Genomic DNA, 12782 nt, shown 5'->3' with positions numbered 1-12782 from the left:
CACTGTTAATACAAGCATTCTCTCTCTCTCTCTCTCTCTCGCTCTCTTGCTCTCTCGCTCTCTCTCTCTCTCTCTACTGTACAAACACACACAACATGCACACTCACACACTCAGTTAGACATGTACACTGTGCTGTGACTGACAATAACCTTGCTGTGTTTCCCCATAATGCACCGGCAGCAGTCCTCTCAGCCCCCCCACTGTCTTCCTCGCTGCACTTCAAACACATTTCAGCTGGAAAAACCCTTTAAATAGCCGAAGACCTTTGACTGACAGTACACCCACTCGGCACAACGAATAAAAACACAATGTCTGCTGCACATCTGTTCAAAACTCAGATTCAAAGTAAAATTCCTGCTTTTTATCAGAGATCAGAGCTGCAGTCATATGGAAGTTTAGCTTATCAGTGATGGTGACAGATTGATCAGTCTAGCATCCAATAAAGGAAATGTCAGAGTGCTATTTGTGGCGTTTTAACAGCAGTGAATCATTACCACATTTACTCACGCACAAACTCATTGGTAATAATAATCAAAGAGGACATATTATGCACATTTTCAGGTTCATATTTGCCTCTACTGTGACATATTTACATGCTTAATGTTCCAAAAGGTCTTATTTTATTGGCTTTTTAGCCTTTGCGGACCATTTACTTGCACCAAATCCACTAACCAGGAAAGGGAAAACCCCTAAAAGCATAATAAGGCCTATTTAATCGAAAACAATTGCACAGATGAAATACCTCTTGTCTCTATGTAATCAGCTAGATTACTTTCTGGTAAATTGAAGCTTCTGATTTCTTTTGAAGCTTAAGTGAGTTAACTTTGCTCTCATGAATGTTCTCTGCTTTCAAGAGCTCTCCTCTGCTTTTATCTGGCATGCTGTTAGAAGTGAAGAGCACAATTGCATGTGATTACATCCTGATTGTCTCACAAAGCATTTGAACTTAAGATAGATGATTGAATCTGATGTTTGATATGTTTTTGTTTAATGCTCATACAGGTTGAAGGCGGATGACAGGGAGTTTTTTCTGACAGCATTCATACTAAAAACTAGATCACAAAAGTTGATTATACGTATATCAGATAAAGTCTTGTTGTTCTTACCGTCTGCAAAGAACACTATAAGGCAATTTTGGACAATGAGGTTATCAAAAGACAATCAGAAGGATGACTGTCAGCCAATCATGACTAACTGGGAAGAAGCATCTGAGTGAATATCAGAGAAATCCCCCAGAGTTTGATGTCTCAGTATGAAGGGATTGAAACAGTTTCATGGTGGCTCTCAAGGGACTTTGGTTTTCAGGATATGCCAACTGTTTTGAACAGGAAATCAAGAGCTCTTTGGACTTTAATGTAGTATCTATGATTATGTTTGTTGTTGATAGTTGTTTTACTGTATAAAATGTCACTAGTCGCCCAAAAGCCAGGTGATGTGTTGAAGATATATGGTTTAAATGATATAAACACTCTAATGACATTCGCTGGTGATTTACTTTGTCAGTGAAGTATACGATTGAATTATTTTAGGCGTCGCTCCTTGCTTTTCCGTTACTTGGCTACAAGGACAAACAGGAGTAAAGCAGCTGGGGTTCATTAAACGGTGTCGCCCGGGTCACGTGACGCAGCAGGTGCAAGCGTGTGGCAGCTCGTGCGGTATGTGTGTGATCATGTGTGTTTGCACGAGAGGTGGGGTGCCGTGTTTACGTAACCCCCAGAGCTCCACCACCCCGTCCTTCACTGATGTCGTGAGGATATGGACGGAGCTCAGCGGCTCAGGATCGTGTTGTTAGAGGAAGGTTCGGTTTATTTCCCTCGAGGCGTCGCAGGCCTTTTGGAGGAAGAAACAAAGTGTGCTCGGGATGCAGGGGAGCTCGTCTGATAAATGGAGATTGATAGAAGAGCAACAAATCATGAAATTAAACGGGCTTGAAAGGCAGAGCGGTCTCTAGGTCGTTATTTTATCTCAAATGACAAAGTAATGATCCGTTTAGTCTGAACAGCTTGTTTGGGTTTCTGTGTTTGTGGACATAGCATGCAAATCCAGTTGTATATCTTCTAGATTGTGCAGTGTCATTGCACAAAGCTCTCGTTAATGTCTTGAATTGGTTAGTCCATTCATTGTTAAAAATACAAACTATTTCTTTTTTTAAATACAGTATAAATAAATAGAAAAACCTGTCTGAATGTATGCCTTGGAATGTGGCCCAAATACATTTACTAAAAATCCTTCCTGTTTTGAAAAGGAGAGGCATTTTTAGCTTTTTACTTTTTGAAAACTCTTTAAATCTGGCCTCTTTGTCTAGACTTGTATACATTATTCTATAAAGCAAGGTGTTGTGTCAAAAACACATACTTTTAAAGTCTTTATCTCAACAGAAACTGTGATTCCTGTGATGGTTTTGATAGCGGCGTCTGTTCCCTGCTGGGGTCGGTGCAGAAACAGGTGCCAGAATCCCATAAAATCTGTAATATCTTCCGCAGTCTGTGTCTGATCTCAGCTGATTGGTGCCGATCCGTCTCGTGTCGGCGGCGGCTGAGAGTCCCTGCTGAAGCAGATGGAGCCGAATGTGTCTGAGCACATTTGGCTTCAGATGTGAGAACCCAAACTGACACTAATGGTGAGAGGAAGGACTCGGCAAGTTTGATTAATTTGTCGGATTGATATGTTGCAGACTCGGAGGAAATGATTAATGCTGCTTTAGCGTCAGTGCATCATGCCTGGCATCTTTTATAAATGGTGTTCATGAAGCTGAGAAACAGGACAATCCTTTCCTGCATGGACTGAGGCAGAATCATCAGTCCTAGATTACCTGCGTGTGAATCACATTAAGGTTTCATGTTGTTATTTAACTTTATCTGTTGCATAATCATGGCTGTGATTTATTCCGTCCTTCCAAATGCATCACAGATACCATTTAAGAAAGGATGCATCACTAATAATGCATGCAAGTCCTTCTTTGAGATTCCCCTTTGAGGACGTATAAACACTCGGCCCGTGCATGTGCATTAATAGAGAGGTGTCACAGAGAAGAGTTGTCAGTGTTTGGCAGTGCCCACGAGAATGAATGGCACCTCTCCAGCTACCATCCCACACAACATATATCTTATATTAGGGTCTTGAACCAGAGACCTATTAGTGCACAAGCCATTCACCGTAGGACTACGTCACTGCCTGCACCTTTATCCAGATGAATGGCTGTCTGGTTTTCTGTGTAAGTTGAATCCTCCCAGGGCATAAAGATGCAATTACTGAATGTTGATGACCACATGTTTGAACTCAAACAGATCTAAAAATAAAGTTTTGAAGAAAAGGATTCAAACCTTTACATTGGAGAACTTTTAGTCCTTTTGTTATAGATAAAACGCTGAAAATATATTGTTCCACATGAGATCATAACCACATTTTGTCTCAACTCAACATTGTAAAATCAGAAGAAACAAAAGGATTCTTTATTCATCCATGCAAAAAATACACAAACATAGGGGAGAGTTAAGGAGTCTGCTGCACATTGTCGAACAATACTCTTAGTCGTTGCATGTAAACGCTTCACACTTCATGGACAGCTGCATGCAAAGCCACCTGTAGTCTGTTTGAATGAGTGGGAGCTGGGTTTTTTGTTGTGGACAGGACGCTCTAAGTGAGCTGTAGTTATGTAAGTCTGGAGCGCTAATGGGGGAAGGCAGAGTCTCAGTTGTCCTTGAAGGTGAAAGTTTACAGGACAGCACGAGTGTTTGCTGGAGTGGAATACACTTCTACTGCCGAGTTACCGATGCACTTATCCTCTTTCCTCTTTCCCTGCCACTAATCCAGAGCTGGAAGAAGTACTCAGATCTTCTACTTCAGTAAAAGTAGAAGTACCAGAGTGTAGGAATACTCTGTCACAGTGAAAGTATTCTAAATGTTCCTCCAGTGAAAGTAGAAAGTACTCTCCTCTAAATGTACTTAAAGTAGCGACAGTAAAAGTAGTCATTGTCTGATTGGTCCATTTCAGAATAATATCTCTGATATGTTTTATAATGATTGATCATTAAAGTGTTCTCAGAGCTGGTAAAGGTGCAGCTAGTTTGAATGGCTTTGTATACTGCAGGGTAGCTGCTGGATTTACTCCAGGTGAACTAAAGTCAGATTTAAGGGTAGATTATATTTACCATCATTAATCCAAATCTGCCTAGCAACTAAATGTATTAACTACATGTAGTCGAGCAAAAAGTACAACGTAGCATGAAATGGAAATACTCAAGTAAAGTACCTCAAAATTGTACAGTACTTGAGTAAGTGTACTTAGTTACCTCCCACCTCTGCTCTAAACTGGTCCTCTCCATTTTATATAGTTAGTCCCCAATTTCCAGGGACGAGCAGTGATCTTGACCTATTTAACAAGGAGGAATATTTCTCCGACATGTCTTTTATCTGGATTTCTTTCTGATCCTTTGATTGACTTCTGTCCTTCGATACACTTCTTCCTGTTTGAATGACTTGCACATAATGGTCCACAGGAGGTAGCCTTTTTCTCTGTCAACCTGAGCATTGTCACACAAAAGATATATTTACCATGCTATGTTTAACACTGCTACTTTTTTGTCACCCCACTCTACTGAAGCAGCACTATTCCTGCGGTTATGATAAGAAACACACACAATGGACTCGGAGATGTGAGGTACATTGAGTCTTTTATCACCTGAGTTAAAGGGCATTGTTAAAAGGGGGCTTTATAAAGCTTTTAGTGCTACCTTCATCATGTTTCCCTTTTACAGCTCGGGTCGTTGTTCAGCTCTACTGAAATGACACAATCACGTCTGTTATATCATGCACTATTTTAGACTTTGCAGGAGAGAAAAGACTGCTGATAAACAACCTTTTAGGACACTGACACTTGCATTCATATTCTGTGAGCTCTCAGACCTGGATCTACCAGACCCCCCCCTGGAGAAGTGCTTCACACATCAGCTGGGAAATAAACAAGCCTTAGTGTGAATTTAGGCGATGAAGATCCATATTTACTGAGCGGATTTCAGGGTGTCATCAGTGGTAGAAAATACCTTTCCCACCATTAGACAGTCTGGCAGAGGGATCAGTGTTAATAGGTTTAACATATTGCATTTAATTTCATAAGCTCTTTGTGAATACTGCGTGCGTCCATTAGTTCTTACACGTTTGTGTGAATGAGAAATGGTTTACACCTGTCATCATGGCATATGTAACAGTTCTGAGCTGGTGTTTACTGTGTTTGGATTGATTTATGCTCATTTTCAGATTCATATTAGTATTTTATTCCTCTTCTGTAACATTTTTACATGCTTTAATGTTCAAAAAGCTCTTTATTTTTCTTATACTGCCTCCTCTTTTCACCCTCTGTCTGAAACCAGAGCCCAGTCTGCTCTGATTGGTTAGCTGGCCGGCTCTGTTGTGATTGGTCAACCACGTAGGGATGTCCCGCCCCTTAGCCTACAATGTGTTGGAGAGCAATAGAAGCACGAGTGTTACAAACGGATGTCACTATGTTCCATAAACAAGCAAAGGAGTCCAATGGAGGCATTTCAGGCTTTTCAGCATTTGAGGATTTTAAACTTTCAGATCATTTACATTAAAACCAATAACACACTACAGGAAAGGAAAACCCCAAACGCATAAAAAAAGCCCTTTTAATTCCCACTTGGAAGTTACAGAATATCGGAGCAGTGTTAAATAAGAGCCTCCCTGAATCCCAATGTTTGTAGTGTAATGGATTTACATTACCATAATTAAACAGTAATCTAATAATGCCTAATTTCCTACTAATTAAGTCGCCATATAGGACATTACCCTGCCAATGTAATCCACAGTTCTTAATGAAATCAATTGAGAAAACCAAAGACACACCTTTCCCAAATATAATCTTATCTTTTTATAAAATATATTTGACCATAGCCTGATAATACAGATATAGGGATGAAATGGAAAGATGGATTTTCTTATTATTTTGATTTTGAAAGACAAGAAAACTATGAAAGAAACAAAACGTTTGTCAATAATGAGAAATATGATAGTGTGTTTTGTGTTCCTGCTTCATTTTCTTGACACTTTAACATGTTGAAGGGACTTCCTCCACAAAACGCATGATATCCCCTGCAATAATCAGCTAGCTGTCTATATGTTAAACAGCGGCTGCCGTTTAGCATTGTCTGTTGAATGTGTAGCTGCTCTGAGAGGAGAGTGTCTCAGTCGTAACTCAGAGCCCCGTCGGGACTATCTGTTTTCCTTTTCCCTGCTCCGACTGATCGATTTATAATTCCATCCTATTCAGACCATCATTAATTCTTAAAGCGCCTCAGACGGCAGCGCTGCTTGTGATGTTGGAACAGTAAGCGGATCCCCCTGAGGGATGCCACTGTCTACAGCACAGGGTTTTGTTTTTTTTTTTGTCCTGTAAAACACACTCTGGCAGCATGACGAACACCATCTCCTCCGGCGCTGTAGCTCTCTTGTGGAAACAGAGGTTCTCCATGCTCCTGAACAGCCATTTTTTGCATTCCCAAACATTCATGTGTAAATGTGAGAACAGTCCTCTGAGGGCCATTGGAGGTGATTCGTCAGGGCTGTAGAAATCTATAAATTCTTAGTTCCGGATGTCATTTCTTCCTGGTCCCTGACAACCAAACACAACCTGCAGTCGAGGAAAAAGTCGATATTATGCAGAAGAAATATGGAGGAAGCGTCCAAACTCTCAGCCACAGCACTGCAACCTCTTACCCTGTTATTTTAGAAGTCTTTTCATGATGACTCTTGTTTATACTTAGTTTTATCTGTAGAATAAGACAAGATATACTTTATTTATCCTAAATTGGGATTTTCTTTTGTTGCAGCAGCACGTAAAACAAGTAATGCACATAATTAGAAATAAAAAAGAGTAGAAAATAAACAATTATACAATATAAACATCTCAAAAGATAGAGCAGAACTAAAAGAGTGAAAATATAATAAGTTGACCAGCAATATGAAAATATGTATATGTTTCTGACAAATAAAATACATTTTGTGTGCAATAATGGCATATTAAATGTAATACAAATGTACAGTCCAGTTAAACTTCTGTCAGTGAGAATCTTGTTCAAAGAAACAGTCCAAAACTAAACAATATGTCATTTACAATGATGTTAAATAGACTTATAGGGTGGAGTACATTGATTTAACTCATTAAACTCAATGTGAAAGTTTAATTTTGGTTGGAAAAATGTCAGAAGTACTAGCCAGCTTACATTTATACTTTCAAATGTTGTCATTTTGTGTTATTTTCAGATATTTTCTAACACATATTGTTGTGGGAGGTCTCCCTTTATATGTACAAAAGAGGATTACGTATATATATATATATTTTTAGACTTGACCACAAGTCACTTCTGATATTTAAGACAGAATTCCGACTTTTTTCCAATAATTCTGAATCTGCGTTACAGACTAAAGATAACCTCTTGAGTTCATTCACTGCAGACCTTCAGTGTAACCATCAATGCACCAGTGCAGCCATTGTGTACTCTTCGCTGTGAAGCATTCATGCTCCTGTTGAATTGGAGAACAACACGCACACACACACACACTCTCTCTCTCACACACATTGTGACCCCTCGTGTTGTTTACCCTGTCCGATTCTTTGACGCTGCAGCGGAGGCTTAGAGCGACTGACCCAGTCTATAACTGATGGAGGCCCTGCCTGCACTGTCCAGCTTTTTGTGCTGAGCCCGACAGATTGCTGTACAGGACGCTTTGGGTGGGGTTGTGGAGGGTGGGGTCCCACAGCCAGCCCTCACATTCTGCATAGGGCTGGGAAAGTCAGGGATGAAAGAAAGGTCCATGAGGGTGGAGAGCATGTAATCCCGCTACTCCTCCGGGGAATGATCGGCTCGTGTTGGCTATACTTGTGCTCACAGTGGGGGTGAAAATCCACACTGATACCCTCACACAGTTTTCAGTGGAGCTAATTTTGTCTCCTCTCTCTCTCTCTCTCTTCCTTCTGTTGCTTCAGTCATAACCAGAGGACCACGGCGTTTCGCCATCCTGTGAGCGGGCAGATCTCTGCGGAGAACATGGATTTCATCCTGCAGGAACAGTGAGTTATTACATTTCTTTACTTATCTGCAGCCCAATACCTCAAACCTTTGTGATACATTGGCTTTCTCCAGGTGGTTTGATATTATAAAGGCTTAAATTCTGTGTTTCCATCCCTGAGTTGAATGCCTTGCTGTGACCTGGTTATTTGATCACTTCCTTTATGAGTGATGTGGCTGAAAACGAAGGAAATCTGAAAGGATTTAAAGGATTTCGTACTTGACTGTTTCACGAGTTTGTGTCTGAACTTCTTTTTGTCTGTGACTCCTTTCCATGCCTTAAAGTTATCATTTTCATATTTCCTATCAAGTTTAGAAGGTTGTACTTTATTCAGTGGGTATATAGCAGCTTTAAAGAGAAAAGCATATCGTTTTCAGTCTGGATGTCGGCCTTTTCATTTCCCTGCTTTCTGAATAGAAAACCAGAAGTTTGTTTTTACTGTCTGCTGGTGTTAAAGCAGCGCTCAGTATAACGTTGATCTCTCTTTCTGTTTGGACCATTTTGTTTGATAGTCTGGCTGAATGTACTTCTTGTTGCGTCCTCCAGGAGGTCATTACTCCCAGCCGACGAATAGCAACTCACGTTTGCCACACTCACAAAAATGTACGCTTCATTTAATGTATGGATTAAACACAATCTAGATGTTGGTAGATGCATTAACCCTTGAGAGCCAGACTAGCTATTCCCCCCATTTCGTATCTTTATGCTAAACTAATCTCGTCGGCTGTTTACTCTCAATTTTAACTGTTTGTACACATGCAGAGGAAAGGGCAGAGAGGATACAAGCTTTCTAGTAGGGATTTCTGCCACAATTTCATCTATTTCAAAGAAGGTCAAAAGCTTTAAAAGTGAAAGTCCAGCAACAATGCAATGAAGAGCAGCTGGTTTTGGCTCGAGGCCTTCAACATGTCAGGGTTTGAGTTGTGTTGATCTGTCCCTCACAAGAAAGTGATGAAGTGTTTTCCTATTCTGGAGTGTGTCTTGGTGTCCTTGTGTGTTATAGCCTGCTTCATCCAAGCACAGGGACATAGGACAGGGACATGTTTGCACTTACCAGCCACCTATCCTTCTATGTCTGTGCAGGTGGTGGATAATATTGACTATTTGTTTTCTTCACCTGGTTTCACTGAGTCCAACTCCAAATAATTGTGTTTTGATTCAAAAGAAGCTTTATCACAGTGCAGGTCCCTCTGGAATAAACTAGGTAAAGTGCTCACTCACGCCTGTTTAGAGGACGTTGCACTCTGAAGGCTTTGTGTATGAAAAGTTTTCCTGCCAGGGACTAAACCCACACCAGACTTTCACCACAATGGAGGCTCAGGAGTGATGAATTTCTCATTAAAAAAAACAACAACAATCCAAAAACAACAAGGAAAAAAAAACGCTTTTTCTGGGGACTGTTAGCACAGGGATTTAGGATTTGAGTGGCTGTTTGTGTGTATGTCAATCCTGTAAGAAAAACAGCATTTTGCTCCTGGCAGTGTGCATCAGTTTGGGTGGAAGATAACAGTTATCATATCGCAGGGCATTGTTCGACAGTGTTTCAGTGTTTTAAGTACTGCGCTCCACTTTCTGGATAAAGCTCTGTTTATTCCAGCTCTCCTTCCATTTCTCTAGCAATTCAAATGTACCTGCCGAAGCCCTCGGGAGGTGGATTTGAATGTCAGCTTGCAGAATACATTTGGGGGCAGCAAAAAGCTCATTTGAATTCATACCCCTTGCAGCAGTCATGGTGATTTTATTCGACATTTGACTTGCATTGCTGTAGAAATGGAAGGTTCAATATGTGTCTAAGCTCCAAAAATTACAACAACAAGAACACTGTGTATTTTCCCTTGACCCCTACCACTCCGACCCTACCATTTAGAGCCTTGAAGGTACCCTGAGTTACTTCAAGCCTGTAAAAGCTAGCGTCTAAAGGATGTTTCAAATGTTAAAATGGCTGTTTTGTTGATTTTTGAGGTATCAGTATGCTGCCCTCTGTGGATTAGTCTAAGGCTCTCGATGATACCGCCAACCAATGGAAGCCTGTTGATCACAAAGTTGATCTTAATATTTGCTTTAATATCTGTTTAATTCCATTTCTTTTGAATGTTCCCAGACTGTTTTTATCTTTGGTTTTTATCGAGCCCTTAAATGATACATTAAATCTTAGTTATCATTCACGTTCGCTCCAACCTGGCCATTTTTAAGCTTACTCTCTTATACCACTTGTTTGGTTTCATTGTGACGTAAAACAACATGCACGCAACACACTTTTCACACATTTAACAAAGAAACGAAAGCACACAGTTTGGATCCAACATGGACATTTAACTCGCTAAAATCCGAGCCTGAAACAGGATGAAGACACTTCAACAATTCAACTAACGTATTCCACCATCGAACCTGGTTAGCCTTCAATTAAAAACAACAACACTGACGGCTGTGCCTCTGCCTTTTTAGTCAATTAAAGTTCAGACGTGCCGATTAAATACAGAAAATCAAACTTCACAATTTGTACACATTTTCACTCATCGGCTTCGTCACAAATCAGGCTTTCTCAGGGTCACGGTTTCTTTTTGATCCCTTTAACATAGATTCATTAATTCTACATGAACTTTGAAGCTCCAAAACTAACTGCTCCAACTTTGTTAATCCCACATTAATCCTTGCCCTTAGTATGAGGAAGCTAATTGATACAGGAAAGCGTTTTAAATACTGAAGGATATTTGGTTTGCTTTTGTTTTCTGTGCATGTGCCACTTAGGAACCTGAACTATATAAAGCTCTTAACTGAAGAGGGTCAAAGTACGCGCTTTCAAGTGACTCTCTCCTTCAACTTTAACTTCACCTCACGTCTGGATCTGAAGCCCTGCCCCCCCCGCTCCATGAGTGTGAGCCTGTGAAGCTGAAGGTCCTGAGATCAGTGGGTCCACATCCTGGCTCTGAGTTTAAAGCCTGATGTTCTCCACTCAGCCCCAGAGCTTCAGCTGGCAGACATTTAAAGACCCTGTGCTGATGTTCATTTCTAACTCGACGAACTTAAAACTCGTCCCTCAGTGGAGAAAATCTTCCCATCCCAAATAAGAGGAAGCTTATTGTAAAGTATACAAATAAAATTGATTCACATTTGATGAGCTTTACTTTGGTCAATCATATATATAGATAGATAGATAGATAGATAGATAGGATGGTTGTTGGTCGATGGTTGTGCATCGATTCCCATGCAGTCAACGTGTTCGTGTCCTTGAGCAAAATACTTAAACTCAAGTGTGTGTGTGTGTGTGTGTGTGTGTGTGTGGGTGTGGGTGTGGGTGTGTGTGCGTGCGCGTGTGCGCGTGTGCAGTTCTGAGCATGTGGCGCCTTGTATAGCTGCCTCTTTATGAATGGGTGAATGCTGAGTGGTATGAGGCGGTTCAAAGCCTGGGAAAGTGCTGGATAAATGCAGTCCATTTAGCATTTACTATAAAAACATCCACTCAGTACAATGTTTAAGCAACTCATTCACGATTATTACCACAAATACAGAGAGGAAAACCAATAACAGATGATATAGCAATAAAATGAAATACATCCTCAGTGAAGAGGGTATACCGTCAGTACTACTGTTCAATACCATTGAAATGCTCCGACTTGTATTTGAGTTCTTGATAGAAAGACGTTGAAAAACACGGTTAAGATTTTGTTTGGTACTGGTTTTATTTTGTCACAATTGAATTATTAGTTCCTCATGTTTTTTTAATGTTTCGTGCAGAAATCTTACTAATTCATTAAGGAGCAATACGTTAAGTTTTTCTGGCTTCTAATCAAATGAAGAAACACATTAAAATGTAATAATATTTGACTCCATTTCTGGCAAATCATTCTCGCCTCCTGTTCATTTTTCTGTTTCTGTCCCCGACTCATTCCTTTCCATTTCCTGTTCTATCTATTTCAATTTGTCCCCGCCCTGTCCCACGTTTTCTGTCATTTCGCCTTCTCCGTCTTCCCAGTTCTTCATATCATCTGTCATTCGTCTTTGTCTCAGATATCTCTTTCCTGCTTCTACTTTTTATTTTTCTCGCATTTTCTGTTATTCCTTCACTCCGTTTTCACACTTTTTTCTTTTTGTTTTAATCCTTATTTTGCCGCCGTTTCTCTTTCGTATAATTTTTAATTTGCCAGGAAATAAATGTCCACTTGTCACTTCAGAGATCTTATGAATTATGTATGCAACTTGTGCTCGAAAAAAGTCATTTAGGCAAATATAATGCAAGAAATGTGCATGATGGATGCTCAGATTAAAGCACTCTTTTTGTAGAAGGCCACCCAATGTTTCTGCCTACCGGAGAAGCAATATGTTTTATATTATTTTTAACATTTCAAGTCTCTGAGTATTATTTTTCACAAGTGGGCAGGAAATACATTTCTGCCAGCCTCCCTTTTTTCGCCCTGAACACAGATACACACTTGTGACTTTTATACCTTCCTGTCATATTTGTTTTTGATCTACTTCTGCATTTGTTTCCGGCTCACTCAGCTCCTGTAAAGCCAGAGTGCTCTCTCCGTCTCTCATTTCTGTCCATCTCTCCATTTTCAACACAGATGTACCAGGTTACTTTTTTTCCTGGCTGTGTTCTGACGGACAAGTCTTATTAGCAGCTGTGTAGGCGAGAAGCAGGCTTGTCCAAGCTGCTATGATAATGTACCACGCACGCACGCACACACACACACAC

At 40.3% G+C, this 12782-nt stretch overlaps 1 protein-coding gene across 7 annotated transcripts in view; it reads left to right on the top strand.

Moving 5' to 3' along the window:
- The window catches only part of plekha7a (pleckstrin homology domain containing, family A member 7a), a 129864-nt gene that overhangs the window by 56010 nt on the left and 61072 nt on the right, over nt 1-12782 (top strand). For all 7 annotated transcript variants that reach the window (XM_063907234.1, XM_063907244.1, XM_063907224.1 and 4 more), the window contains one exon: nt 8004-8087. In XM_063907234.1, coding sequence (XP_063763304.1) covers nt 8004-8087 — 84 coding nt within the window. The remainder of the gene's footprint in view (nt 1-8003; nt 8088-12782) is intronic.

Source organism: Eleginops maclovinus, chromosome 2 (genome assembly GCF_036324505.1).
Source record: "Eleginops maclovinus isolate JMC-PN-2008 ecotype Puerto Natales chromosome 2, JC_Emac_rtc_rv5, whole genome shotgun sequence".
Taxonomy (NCBI): Eukaryota; Metazoa; Chordata; class Actinopteri; order Perciformes; family Eleginopidae; genus Eleginops; species Eleginops maclovinus.
The sequence above is the reverse complement of the archived record's forward strand: the minus strand, read 5'-3'. Positions and strand labels throughout refer to the sequence as shown.